The sequence below is a fragment of the Anas acuta genome, chromosome 26, assembly GCF_963932015.1.
Source record: "Anas acuta chromosome 26, bAnaAcu1.1, whole genome shotgun sequence".
Lineage (NCBI taxonomy): Eukaryota > Metazoa > Chordata > Aves > Anseriformes > Anatidae > Anas > Anas acuta.
Window position 1 is genome coordinate 2,806,861 of NC_089004.1, and position 12,655 is coordinate 2,819,515.

Consider the following 12,655-nt stretch of genomic DNA (forward strand, 5'->3'; position numbering starts at 1 on the left):
GGGAAGTGCTGGGAGCAGGGGCTGGGAATCAGGGTGCCTGAATGCATCCCTGCCCCTACACCACACACGTTGCCCATGTCAGAGGATGTGCATTGCCACTGCCTGCTGTGGGACAGAGTCCAAAGCTCTCATTGAGTAGGGCTTCAGCCCATCCCTGCAGCCACTTTGCTGGGCCTGTGCATTATGTGCAGTCCCTGAGCACCAGGACAGGGCCATCTGACATATCCCCAGCAAGGAGCTCACTCGGGCTTGCAGCACTTGTTCTGAGGGTGGGCACAAGACAATGTCTGCGCTGCCTTTGCAGACATGAGGAAGAGTGTGTGCTATCGCAACTACAATGACACGTGTGAGAATGAGCTGTCCTTCAACATGACCAAGAAGATGTGCTGCTGCTCCTACAACATTGGCAAGGCCTGGAATAAGCCGTGCGAGCCCTGCCCCACGCCAGCCAGCTGTAAGTCAAACTTCCTGGAAAGGCATCTGGAGATCATGGCTACCCTCTTACTTTTCCGTGCACTTTGAGACACAGGCACAGGGGGAGTAACAGAATAGTGGGGGAGAAGAAAAAGCATCATGGCTGGCAGACAGTGCCTACGGGTGTGAACGCTATGGGGACATGCACGTGCATGCATGTCTTTGTGTGTATGTGCCAGTGTGCGTGTGTACATGTAGGTGTGTCTATGCCCTGCAGTACATGTATAAGCTCTCTGCCCTGTGCCATAGACGTGCTCCGCATTCCCCACGTGCCAGCCCCTGAGATTCCTGGCCAGGCACCATGCAGATCCCCCTCCGACCTGTTACATCCTCTCTCTGCTCACTCCAGCCATTCTTGGCCCTCATCCCTCTCACTCCTCACTGGCTGCCCAGCAGGCATGGCCATGACTGTGGTGTTTCCCTTCCAGCTGAGTACCAGATCCTGTGTGGGAACCAGGCCCCTGGCTTTATCATCGACATCCACACAGGGAAGCCAATCGGTGAGTACAGCCAGCCCCTTCTGTCCCCACACGTGTGCTGCCAGGCCTGCTCTCTCTACCCTTCTACTTTCTTCCCACAGTGTCTGTGAGCACGTTTGCTTCCATTCCCTCAGCAAATTACGCCTTGAGTAGAAGAGGGAAGGGAAAGAGGTGGCAAACATGGTTGCAAGCAGTTCACCAAGCCTTCAGGATTGTGTCCAGAGTGCCTGGGCTGCTCAGGGCTCTCCACATTTGCAGTCGTCTGTTGGTCTCAGTGCTACCTGGACAGACGGGTGGCCAGTGACCATAGACAGTAGCCTGTAGCCAGGTAGATCTAGAATTCACATGTGATAGACCTGGCACTTGTCTACGGCCTGTGCTAGCAGCACAGGCATTGCAACCTCAGAGTGCTGAGAGCTGAGATTTCGGGTTTGTATTTTGGTAGATGGAAAGTCAGAGGTGCTGGTGAAAGTTATGGAATTTGTGGAGTGTCTATGGAAGTTCTGCAGTCCAAGCAAGAACTTGAAGCGTGGGCCATGCTACAGAGGTTGTCAGTCATTTGTGTGGGGCTGCAGGGCTGGCAGGCCTGGTGGTAGATTGTACTGAACACAGAGATAAGAGTCAGGGCCCCTCAAGCCCTCTCAGTGTTTCAGAGGCTTCCCTGAGCTTCCCAGTTCCAGCCTGGTCCCGCAGCCTGAGCTAGTGTCTATTGTACTACAGAAGTATACTCGAAGAAAGCAAGGTGGATGTCTTCAGTAGGATCCCTCCCAACATGTGCTGTGCAGGCTCTGCCAGCAATCCTCTGGCTCCTGTGACTTACAGTCGTGTGGCTCTGTTGGGTAGGCAGAATTATGCAGAGCAGTCCTTGCCTGGCACTATCTGCAGGATCCAGTACTAATCCTGCAAGAGTTGTCCCACTGGTTGCCTGGTGTCCTTTCCCTGTTAATCTTCTTTGTAGAATGAACAAGGGCAATAGTATTCCAGTTATGGGGGATGCTTTCTTCTTTTCTGCCTTCCTGGTTTGATGACAGATGTTATCTGTGTCTAGATATCGATGAGTGCAGTGAGATCCCTGCTATCTGCACGAATGGTGTCTGCATCAATCAGATTGGCAGCTTTCGGTGCGAGTGCCCCATTGGATTCAGCTACAACAACATCCTGCTCATCTGTGAAGGTAACAGAACAGCCAGGACAGTGCTCCCAAGGGTGCCTATGGGGGTGGGGGGGCTCAGCACAGCACTAGCATCTCCCCAGGTCATGGGGCATCAGGGTCAGGGCTGTCAGCAGCCATAGATAGAATCCTCACATTCTCAGCCTTCTTGAAATTATTTGACTTTTCTGCATCAAATCTTGGACAAAAAACAAATGCTGGGTTTTGTGAATGTTCCTTTCTGTTTTTTTCCTCTTCTGGTTTTAGTGCTTTTGTTTGTTTTCTTTTTTTGTTTGTTTTGTGTTTTTTTAGTGTTTGTAAATGCTATTGTTTAAAAGAATTGAATTATACCTAAAATGCATTATTTTATTACAAAGCAATAGAAAAATGATGAATATTGACACTGGTTGGAACAAACCACAGGTAACAATTCAGTTGATTCCAATTAGCCTCTCCAGCCCTACCAGGATAACGCCTGGTGAGTTGTTGGCACTCTGCACAGTCAAGGTGTGCACTTCTCTCCTCCCACAGACATTGATGAATGCAGCAGCGGGGAGAACCTCTGCCAGCGTAATGCTGACTGCATCAACATCCCCGGCAGTTACAGGTGTGAATGCTCAACTGGATACAAGCTGTCGCCTAGCGGAGCCTGCGTGGGTAAGATGGGAGCTGTTTGCTACCTATTCTAGAGGCACATGTGGGAGGTGCTGAACCCCCTAAGCTATTCATCTGGCTTTGCAGACCACCCTGTGTGGACCCAAGGAAGGACAGGATGAAGGATATGCCAGACCCATGCACTGGTTCCTGATCTTTTGTCAGGCTTGGGGACCTGTGCTGTGATTATGGGATGCCTACCCTTTTAGAATAATTCCAAGGGACTGTGGGCCCCTGGGGGTGAAAAAGGATCTCTGTGAATTGCAGCTTTAGTTTGGCAGCTCAGGCCATTTGATTTAATGAAACTTACTTTTTTAGAGATTGCAGATCAAAAAGTCTTCTTGCTTCTTCTCTGTGAAGAGCCATCTCTCTGAAAACTCAGATCCCATTCTGCTGCGCTGTTGCTCACAAACACAGCAAGCAGGGATCTGCAAATGGTTAGCACCTCGACTTCTCCCATTTGGCCCATCCCTTCTGCTCACTGGTGCCCACTTTGCTTTGTTTTAGGTCGCAATGAGTGCCAGGAGATACCCAATGTCTGCAGCCACGGGGACTGTGTTGACACCGAGGGCAGCTACATCTGCATCTGTCATAACGGCTTCAAGGCCACCGGGGAGCAGACCATGTGCATGGGTCAGTGTGACTGCCCCAGCCCTGCACTGTCCTTTTGAGTGACTCACGGTGTCAGGATGGACGTGAGCTCTCCCCAGCACCTGCTGGGTAGTGCCAAGGATGTGGCCACTGTGTCCTCTTAATCTCAGGCTGGCCTTGCAAAACCATAGACATGTGCAGCTCTCTGGACCCTGTCTGCACATCCAAGACAATGTCTCTCAGCTCACATTGCCCCTCAGTCAGCTGTGTCCTTTTCCCTGCAGATATTGATGAATGTGACCGGCAACCCTGTGGAAATGGGACCTGCAAGAACACAGTTGGCTCCTACAACTGCCTTTGCTTCCCTGGCTTTGAGCTGACACACAATAATGACTGCATGGGTGAGTTACGCACGGTCCCAACCACACGGGTAATGGATGACTGGTGTCATCTGGCAAGAGCTGAGGGGCAGTCACTGGGTGTCACACAGGGGCATGCAGGGGGTGACTCTGGGTGCCACATGGCAGCTGTTATCCTGTCCGTGGCTATCGGGATAGTTGGACATGTTACCAGTCAGAGATAAGGGGCTGGTCAGGGTGGTACACTGACACTCACGCTGTGCATATCTCTTTCCACTGTTCTTGTCGTTTTCCCCCCACAGATATTGATGAGTGTTCATCCCTGGTGGGACAGGTGTGTCGAAATGGCCAGTGCATCAATAGCATCGGCTCCTTCCAGTGCCTGTGCCAAGAGGGTTATGACCGGACCCCTGATGGGAAGAACTGTGTAGGTGAGTGTATGTGGAGCAGGCTAATCCTCAGAGAGTTATGCCGTATGCTGGCATGGCTGGCATGGTGTAGTGCTAAGATACCTGGTCCCCGAGCTGGTCTACCTAAAGGTATTCCCATCTGAGGCAAATGGACTCGCTCACAATGCCCCAAGTCCCGTCAAGTCAAAGCATTGTCATTTGACTGCCAATGACTGGATTGGACCCCACTACGCCTGTGTCTCAGTTCCAGCAATGCGAGGAACAGTCATGCCAGTCCCTTGCAACCAGCTGAGACCTGCAGACAAAGAGGGCAAATATTGTCTTGTCCATGCTCCTAAAGCATGCAGAGTCGTACCAGCTAACCAGAGAACTACCCTGCAAGGCAGGACTGGTTTTGCTTGAGATGGTCCCAGCGCTGGTGCAGCCTGTGGGGCTGCAGGGACAGACAGGCACGTTGTACCCCGGTTATTTATGCCCACCACACTACAGAAAAGGTACCCTCCACCTGAATTCTTAGAGCTGAGCACAGACACTGCCATTGCTTATTTCCTCTCCTCTGCAGACATCAATGAGTGTGTGAGCCTGCCTGGGACCTGCTCCCCCGGCACCTGCCAGAACCTGGAGGGCTCCTTCCGCTGTATCTGCCCCCCTGGGTATGAAGTGCAGAACGACAACTGCATTGGTAATGTTGGCTCTCTGCCTCCTCCATTCTTAGCACAGCATGTGGTCACCTTGGGCTATTCCCAGAGCAACCATATTCTTCCTGGGTGGGCTGGGGCATGCATCACCACCCCCAAATATCCTCCTGAAAGCAATTGGGCACAGAGAAAGGCAAGGCCTGCTGCCAGGACAGGAGAGGGTCAGTGGTTTTGCTGTACCCTGACCTCTTCAATTGTCCCATTTGCCCTGAAGGTGGGAAGCTTCAGCTTCCCAGCCAAGCTTCCCATCCCCAAAAGGGGTGAGACCTGTGAGCAACAGAGCTCTCCAAACATCCTGACTTCACCTGGTTTTAATGTAATGAGCAAAGGAGCAACCTTTGGCTGCTCTGTAAGTAATGCATCTGCAATGGTCCCAGATATCAATGAATGTGAGGAGGAGCCCAACATCTGCCTCTTCGGGACGTGCACCAATACTCCTGGCAGCTTCCAGTGTGTTTGCCCTCCTGGCTTTGTGCTGTCTGATAACGGACGACGGTGCTTTGGTGAGTGTGGCTCTGCCTGCAGGATGGTGGGGAAGTACAGGACATGGTAAATGTTAGGACAAGAGGGAATGGCCTCAAGTTGCGCCAGGGAAGGTTCAGATTGGATATCATCAAAAATTTCTTTTCAGAGTGCTTAGGCTCCCAGGTTGCCGAGGGAAGTGGTGGATTCACCATCCTTGCAAGTGTTTTAAGAAAAGGGTAGATATGCTACTTAGGGACATGGTTTAGTGGGCAATATTGGAGGTAGGGGGATAGTTGGAGTAGATGATCTTAGCGGTGAATGATTCTATGGAACACAAACACCACAGATAGAGTCAGGAGCTGGCAACAGCACTATTGCTGTCTGCTGTGCATCCGTAGGGGTGTGCTCAAGACAGAGAGTGTTGGGGGAGAGGTGGGAAGGGAGGCATGATAATAAAATATCCTGGTTTGCCACCAGTTTATGCACAGCTCCAGGACAACTTGGTGTCTCTGAGCCAAAATTAAGGGGGGTGTGGGCTGCTCCCTTCCTCTGCAGCAGCACTGCCTGCCTCTAGAGCCATCCTGGACACAAGTATCCAGAAGAGGACCTTCCTCATACTGAAGGGGAAAGGGGAGGATGGCATAATGGATTTCTGCAATGCCCTGTGCATCTCCCTGTCCTTCCACAGACACTCGCCAGAGCTTCTGCTTCACTCGTTTTGACAATGGGAAGTGCTCTGTCCCAAAGGCCTTCAACACCACCAAGGCTCGGTGTTGCTGCAGCAAGATGCCAGGAGAAGGCTGGGGAGACCCATGTGAGCTGTGCCCCCAGGAAGGAAATGGTAGGTGTGCTGGGCCCTAGCTCATGGGCGATGTGTCTGTGTGTTTCTCCAACATGAGCAATATGGGGAAAGTGTGCAGGTTAGGCCAAACAACCTGCAATGAGAGCTATCCAGCAGAGTGCACTCCTTCGTCTCAGGAGTACTGCTTTGAAACCTAGTCACCCTTACTAGATTGCAATATTCCCTGAGCCTCCAGCAACCATAGTCAGGTTACTGGGAAATGGATTGCTTATTTCTGTTTTGGATTTGCTCTCATTTCTTGGTGGAACTTTAGATAAGGGAAAAGCATCTCAGTGCTTCCAGATGCAAGGTGGGCAAAGGTGTTTCCCATACAGCTCTGAGAATGGAAGCATCTCTAAGCATATCTCACTTCTCTACTTTATTCCAGTTGCCTTCCAGGAGCTGTGTCCTTATGGTCATGGAGCCATCCCAGGGCCAGGTGACACCCGAGAAGGTAAGGTCTGATCTAGGGATGAGAAGAAATGTGTCCTGTGGGTGTGAAGCGTAGAAGCAACCAAACTTAGGCTATCTGGAGAGTAGTTTGGGTGGGTGTCCTCCCAAGCTCACCGTCTCTGCTCACCAGCACAGTCACCAGCCCTGGTGAAGACAGATATTTCTGGCCACATGCTCACATGAGGTTTCATTGCCTTGGTTTCCCTTCTAGATGTGAATGAATGCTCGGAGAACTTGGGTGTCTGCATAAACGGGGCCTGCATTAACACTGATGGCTCCTTCCGCTGTGAGTGCCCTTTTGGGTACAACCTGGATTACACAGGAGTCAATTGTGTAGGTAAGGGTCTGAGTGGGGAGCACCACTCCCTCTTGCATTTATCCTCCTTATGTTAAAGTCTATGAGCATGCGCATGTGTGAAAAGAAGGATTTTTGAATTTACTTCTCCCCTGCCCCTTCCTTTTTTAAGCCTGGCTCCTGACTTTGCTGGGCCTTTTTGAATGCTCTGCCTGCGTCTTTTGTATGTAACTCATCCTCTTAACGTGGTCCTGGCTTCCTTCAGATACAGACGAATGCTCCATTGGCAACCCCTGTGGGAATGGTACCTGCACCAACGTGGTGGGAGGCTTCGAGTGTGCTTGTGACGAGGGCTTTGAGCCAGGTCCCATGATGACATGTGAAGGTAACACTGCTGTGGGGCTGCCTTCATCCCCCATTGCACAGCTCCGGGGTGAGAGGTGGGAGAAACCAAGTAAACACCTTCCTTCCTTCCTTCCACTGTCCCTTTAGCTTGGATAACACTCTCCTGGCCAGATTTGGACACTGGAATCTTTCACTTAGCAAAGTCATGTTACATTACTCCATCCTGGCTGGGAGATGGAAGGGAAGAGCTGGAGTGAGGAGTGAGGAGTCCATGGGTTTCCTGCTCCAGCTTCCTTCCCAGATGATGGGTTTTGCTCAAACTTTCAAAGCCAGTCTGGCTGAGGTCTGGGAGAATGTTTCCCACAGACAAACTGGCAAGGATCGCTGACACAGTTTTTGCTTTCTCTGTCACACAAGATGGGTATTTTACCTGGGAAATCCCCAGCCAGTGAAGAATGGTGGACATGTAGGGCTGATATAACGAGTCTTCACAGCTCTTGTGGGACACACTGCAACTGTGGTCTTCTAATCTTATTTTGTTGGGGGTTAGTGGCACGTAGAAAAGAGTGAAGCAGATATCTGGGGAGTCCCTTTTGTCCTTAACAAGGTTTTTATTCTTCCCTGATGGTCCTTGCAGTCCCCTGCTCCTTTTCCAAAATTCTCACATTTCTACAGACTCTCTGGGGCCAGCAAGGGCCTTACTCTCTTTGGTAAATCTGTGCCTAGCCCCGAGAGTGGCAATGGTTCCCACAGGGTCCTTCATCCACCTGCCTCCATAGGCACCTGTGCACAAATTGGGTCATTGCCCCAGAAAACCACAGCTGTATCTAGGCTGTGTGCATGTCCCCACTTCATCGCTGCCTCGGTGAGTGAGCAGCAGTCAGGTCAGCCTCCAATGGACAGTGCAGAAAAGCTGCCGGGTCCCCATCTCCATGTACATCACAGCCTGTCCCCCTTGGCTTCCTCTGAGACCAGAGCCCAGGGTGAGTGCTGGAGGCCTACCTGAAGGCAGGAGCTGCCTCACCAAGGAGCCAGGTCCCTGTCTCCATTGCAGTTGGCTCAAACACCATGCGTCTGTCCTGCAACAGCAGACCATGACAGGAAGCCTTGGTGAAGCCCAGAAAGTTCTCGTGAGATGCCTGCCCAGGGGGAGAGACTTCATGGGGAGGTCCACTGACATTACTGTCTAGCTGATCCCATTCAGAGCACAAAGTCATGATCTCTCCTCTCTTCTGCCTCCCAGATATTAATGAATGTGCACTGAATCCCCTGCTGTGTGCCTTCCGCTGCATCAACACCTTTGGCTCCTACGAGTGCACTTGTCCATCTGGATACGCCCTCCGAGAAGACAGAAGAATGTGCAGAGGTAAAATACCCCTTCTGCAGCCATCTGGGTCCATTTGGGTCCCACACCCTGCCAAGAGCCTGGCCCTTAGCCTGTCTCTGGTGCTGTACAGAGAGAAGGCAGGACTTCTGGGATGGTGTCTCTTGGCTTGTGCTCACTCTCACATCTACCCTGGTGTCTGTGCTGTGTGCCAGCCAGCCTTGACCATGGCAGTAGGGATTGACAGAGCACTGCAGATGTGAACACTCAGTCTTTAGCTGCCCCCACAGTGGTGTAGATATGGAAGGATGAACACGGTCTCATGAAGTTCTCCGTTGCAGATCTGGATGAGTGTGTAGAAGGTCTGCACGACTGTGAGTCTCGAGGAATGCTGTGCAAGAATCTCATCGGCACCTTCATGTGCATCTGCCCACCAGGAATGCAACGCAGGCCTGATGGAGATGGCTGCACAGGTACCAAGGACCGGGCTGGGAGGGTTTCCCAGTGGAGCTGTAGACCATCCTAGGTGGAGACCTGGGGCTGCCCATCATCTAGCTTTCATTTATATCCTGTCAAACACATTCTTTCTGGGGTTCCCCATGGGTGAGAAGTTCTTGTTTCACTAGATGCCTGCACACCCTGCTCATCAGTGGACCCATTTGTTTCAACACAGGATGACACATTGCACCTAGTGTCCTTTTTCCTGAATTTTTCCATGTCTGTGTCAAGCTTCTTTGCACTGAGCTGCTTTTGGAAGGACCAGTGCTGGCTAACCCAGATAGCATTAGGTACAAAAGGAACAGGCATTGTGCCCAGATCCACTCCTGGTCTGGCAGCTCAGCCACTGGCAGGTGGAGAATGTGCAAACCAGGGCTGCTCTGGGGGATGTCTGGGGAAAGTATTTCTCATTCAGGAGAATGTGGGAGTGTTCCTTGGCAGTTATGTGAGGGATTTTCAAACTGAGTGCTAGCATGGGAACTCATGGAAAGCTGCAATTTGTCCTGGGCCTCGCTGCAGCTCTTCATGGCTTCTTCCTTCCTAGATGAGAACGAATGTCGCACCAAGCCTGGAATCTGCCCCAACGGCCGCTGCATCAACACAGTGGGAAGTTACCGCTGCGACTGCAATGAAGGCTTTGAAGTCAGCCCCTCTGGCACAGAGTGTATCGGTAATTACCATGTCCTGGTGGGTCTTGAGCAGTCTCTTCTTAGTAGCAGGTGGCGCTTTTCAGGTGCTTCGGGATATCGGAGGGGAATTTGCCCAAGTGAATATTTGAAAATGTTGAACTACTTCATCTATCCCAGAAAGTGGGAGCTGTCATCCTCAGGTCAGGCTGCAATTTCAAACAGTGCCAGGGAGTGTTTCTGAGTACAAATGACAAAGTCTGTGAAAGGACACTTGGAAAGGATAGAGTCAGGGACTAGCCTGGACACCCAGGTCCCAGCCTACAGGCAATGGCCTGGGTTGCCCAAGAAGACGAGTTGCTGGGGCATCACCTTTGCCTTTCACATTGTCCAAAGCACCCTAGCTCCATGCTGGAATTGACACAGGCAGGACAGGTTGCTCTGTTATCCCCGATGCTGACATTGTCTCACATCCTGAACTTGTCTCCCCACTCTCTCTATCCAGACACCCGCCAGGGATTCTGCTTCACTGAAGTACTGCAAACTATGTGCCAGATGTCCTCCACCAACCGCAACCTGGTCACCAAATCTGAGTGCTGCTGCAACAGTGGGCGCAGTTGGGGCCCCCAGTGTGAGCTCTGCCCCCTTCCTGGAACTGCCCAGTACAAGAAAATGTGTCCTCATGGTCCAGGGTATTCTACCGATGGGAGAGGTGAGCTGGGGGCCAAATCAACTTTAGTGCAGAGAGGAGAAAGCAGAGACATGGGTACAAGCAGAATTCCTCTGGAAACTGACTGGGACAGGTCTACACAGTGCCTGAGCAGACAAGATACCTCTGTGACATTATTTAATCTCTGGCTCTCAGGGAGGGCCTGAGTTGCCCTGGCAGAGTGTAGTCACAGGAGCATGGGGACCAAGACAGCGTTGGCACTAACAGGTCCTTCTCTCCCTCTCGCAGACATTGATGAGTGCAAGGTACTGCCCAACCTCTGCAAGAACGGGCAGTGCATCAACAGCATCGGCTCCTTCCGCTGCCACTGCAAGCTGGGCTACACCGCAGACATCACAGGCACAGCCTGCGTGGGTAAGTCAGAAGAAGGAAACCCATTCTTCCCGTGATCTGCAGAGGTCAACCTTGACCATTCTGTGACTGTAATCGCTCTGTACAGCCCTTGGTCTTGGCAGGCCTTCCTCTTCCCCTGCTTTTCAGCATGCAAAGAAAGGGTCCTGTAGCCCCCACCTGGGTCCTGGTCACCATCTCTGCCCCTACTGCCCTGTGTATAGATGGCAGGGCTCTGCAGACTTTGTCCTATTGTATGGCAATACATCAAAGTCATCCCTCCCTGCTGTTTAACTATAAAACCCAGAGTCCTTATTTTCTCCCGCTGACTGCAGGGGTCACAGGGACATGGGGGTGTAGGGGGTAGGTGTGTGAAGGTGATACAGAGAGGGAGGTTTGTGAGCTGCCAGATCTTTCGCTGGCAGACCAACAGGCTCTAGCCAGCCTGAGTGCCACTTGGGGAATCCAGATGTTGATGTAAAAGGTATCCCTGAAATCATAGCTGCAGGTCTCTGGGAAATGATAGGAAATAGGAATAGGAAATGAGGAGGAGGAAGATGTGCCACACTTCCAGTGTTGAGACAGTGTTCAGGACCATGCCAGCAGCTGTGTCCTAGGTACAGAGTGGAAAAGAGGTCTCAGCTCCCAGAAACTAAGCTGTGTGTGAAGGGCAGATACGACCTTGCGCACCAGGTCAGGATTCTTCTCTGAACATCTGGGACCTTTCTCCAGCTCTGTGCCATCCATCCAGCCTTGCCCAAAGCTATGGGCCATTTTCAGAGCCCATTGCTGCCACTCCCTGCGGGGCAGAGGTGACAGCCCCCAGAAATAGGGACCTGACCCCATCCCTGATATTCCTGGTATTCAGGAGAAGCACACACCCATCTCCTCAGCCAGGAGGGAACTGGGCAAGACGCACTCAGATACACAAGGTCACACCACACTGCTTGTCTGAGCAGGGAGGTGATTCAGCCCTTTTCCTTAGGAGATCTCCTAGATTTGTTGTGCTGCCTGCAACAGGGGTGCTCCCTCAAAGCCTCTGTCTCTGCTCCTCTGCTCACCTGTTTCCTGAAGAGTGGAAAAGATGTATTTGTCTGGGGCAGGGAGTGGGGACCCCATGCAAAAGATGCATTTGTCTGGGGACCCCATTCAACAGCACAAACTGTGAATGCTTTGTCTTGTGTCTCTCAAATTCAGATCTGGATGAATGTAACCAGTCTCCTAAGCCATGTAACTTCATCTGCAAGAACACAGAGGGCAGCTACCAGTGCTCATGTCCCCGAGGGTATATTCTACAAGAAGATGGGAAAATCTGCAAAGGTATTCACCGAAGGGAAGGATGCAGCAGAGATCCTGTCTCATCTCAGACAACTTGGAGACTGCAAGAGCTGATTAACATGTGACAGACCAGTCAGGTCCTTTTGTTCAGACACAGGACAAGGCTAGGGAAGGAGAAAGGTGCCCTCCTGAACTGATTTCATCCCTCTACAAACACTAGGCATAAAAAAAAAAATACTCCTTGCCCCTTCCTACAGATTGCACAGCCTATTGCGAGTTGTGCTGAGTCCCAGGAGCCTTGAACTAGTGTGTATCTATCCTACAAGTGGGTTGTGCATGTCAGAGTCACCATAAGGGCTTCTCCTTGTGCTGCCGTCAACCAGGCTGGGGCTTTGCCCACCTCTCCCAGGCTGCAAGTAAGGTGGTCTGAGAGTCTGGGAGGGTCTGGGACTTGGGGCTTGCAGCAGAGACAGAGAAAAATCTGGCTCCTAAATATATCTGTATGCAATCAGAAGTCGAGGTGGGGAGAGGCTCCCTGGACTTGAGATTCTCATGTGAGAACTTTGTGTGTGCTGTTCTGAGGCTGGTCCATGTCAGGTCCTCGTCTGCCCAGGCCCACTGTATATGCCCAGAACCACCATGTGTATGAGGGTGT

The 12,655-nt window shown here is 51.6% G+C and overlaps 1 protein-coding gene across 6 annotated transcripts in view; it reads left to right on the plus strand.

Annotated features, from left to right (window-relative positions):
• The window catches only part of LOC137844827 (fibrillin-2-like), a 116,884-nt gene that overhangs the window by 97,973 nt on the left and 6,256 nt on the right, over window positions 1-12,655 (plus strand). For all 6 annotated transcript variants that reach the window (XM_068661451.1, XM_068661449.1, XM_068661448.1 and 3 more), the window contains 19 exons: window positions 305-454; window positions 903-974; window positions 2,002-2,127; window positions 2,635-2,760; window positions 3,265-3,390; window positions 3,633-3,749; window positions 4,010-4,138; window positions 4,680-4,799; window positions 5,193-5,318; window positions 5,969-6,121; window positions 6,510-6,575; window positions 6,786-6,911; window positions 7,135-7,254; window positions 8,458-8,580; window positions 8,880-9,011; window positions 9,581-9,706; window positions 10,168-10,374; window positions 10,621-10,746; window positions 11,920-12,042. In XM_068661451.1, coding sequence (XP_068517552.1) covers window positions 305-454; window positions 903-974; window positions 2,002-2,127; window positions 2,635-2,760; window positions 3,265-3,390; window positions 3,633-3,749; window positions 4,010-4,138; window positions 4,680-4,799; window positions 5,193-5,318; window positions 5,969-6,121; window positions 6,510-6,575; window positions 6,786-6,911; window positions 7,135-7,254; window positions 8,458-8,580; window positions 8,880-9,011; window positions 9,581-9,706; window positions 10,168-10,374; window positions 10,621-10,746; window positions 11,920-12,042 — 2,394 coding nt within the window. The remainder of the gene's footprint in view (window positions 1-304; window positions 455-902; window positions 975-2,001; window positions 2,128-2,634; window positions 2,761-3,264; window positions 3,391-3,632; window positions 3,750-4,009; window positions 4,139-4,679; window positions 4,800-5,192; window positions 5,319-5,968; window positions 6,122-6,509; window positions 6,576-6,785; window positions 6,912-7,134; window positions 7,255-8,457; window positions 8,581-8,879; window positions 9,012-9,580; window positions 9,707-10,167; window positions 10,375-10,620; window positions 10,747-11,919; window positions 12,043-12,655) is intronic.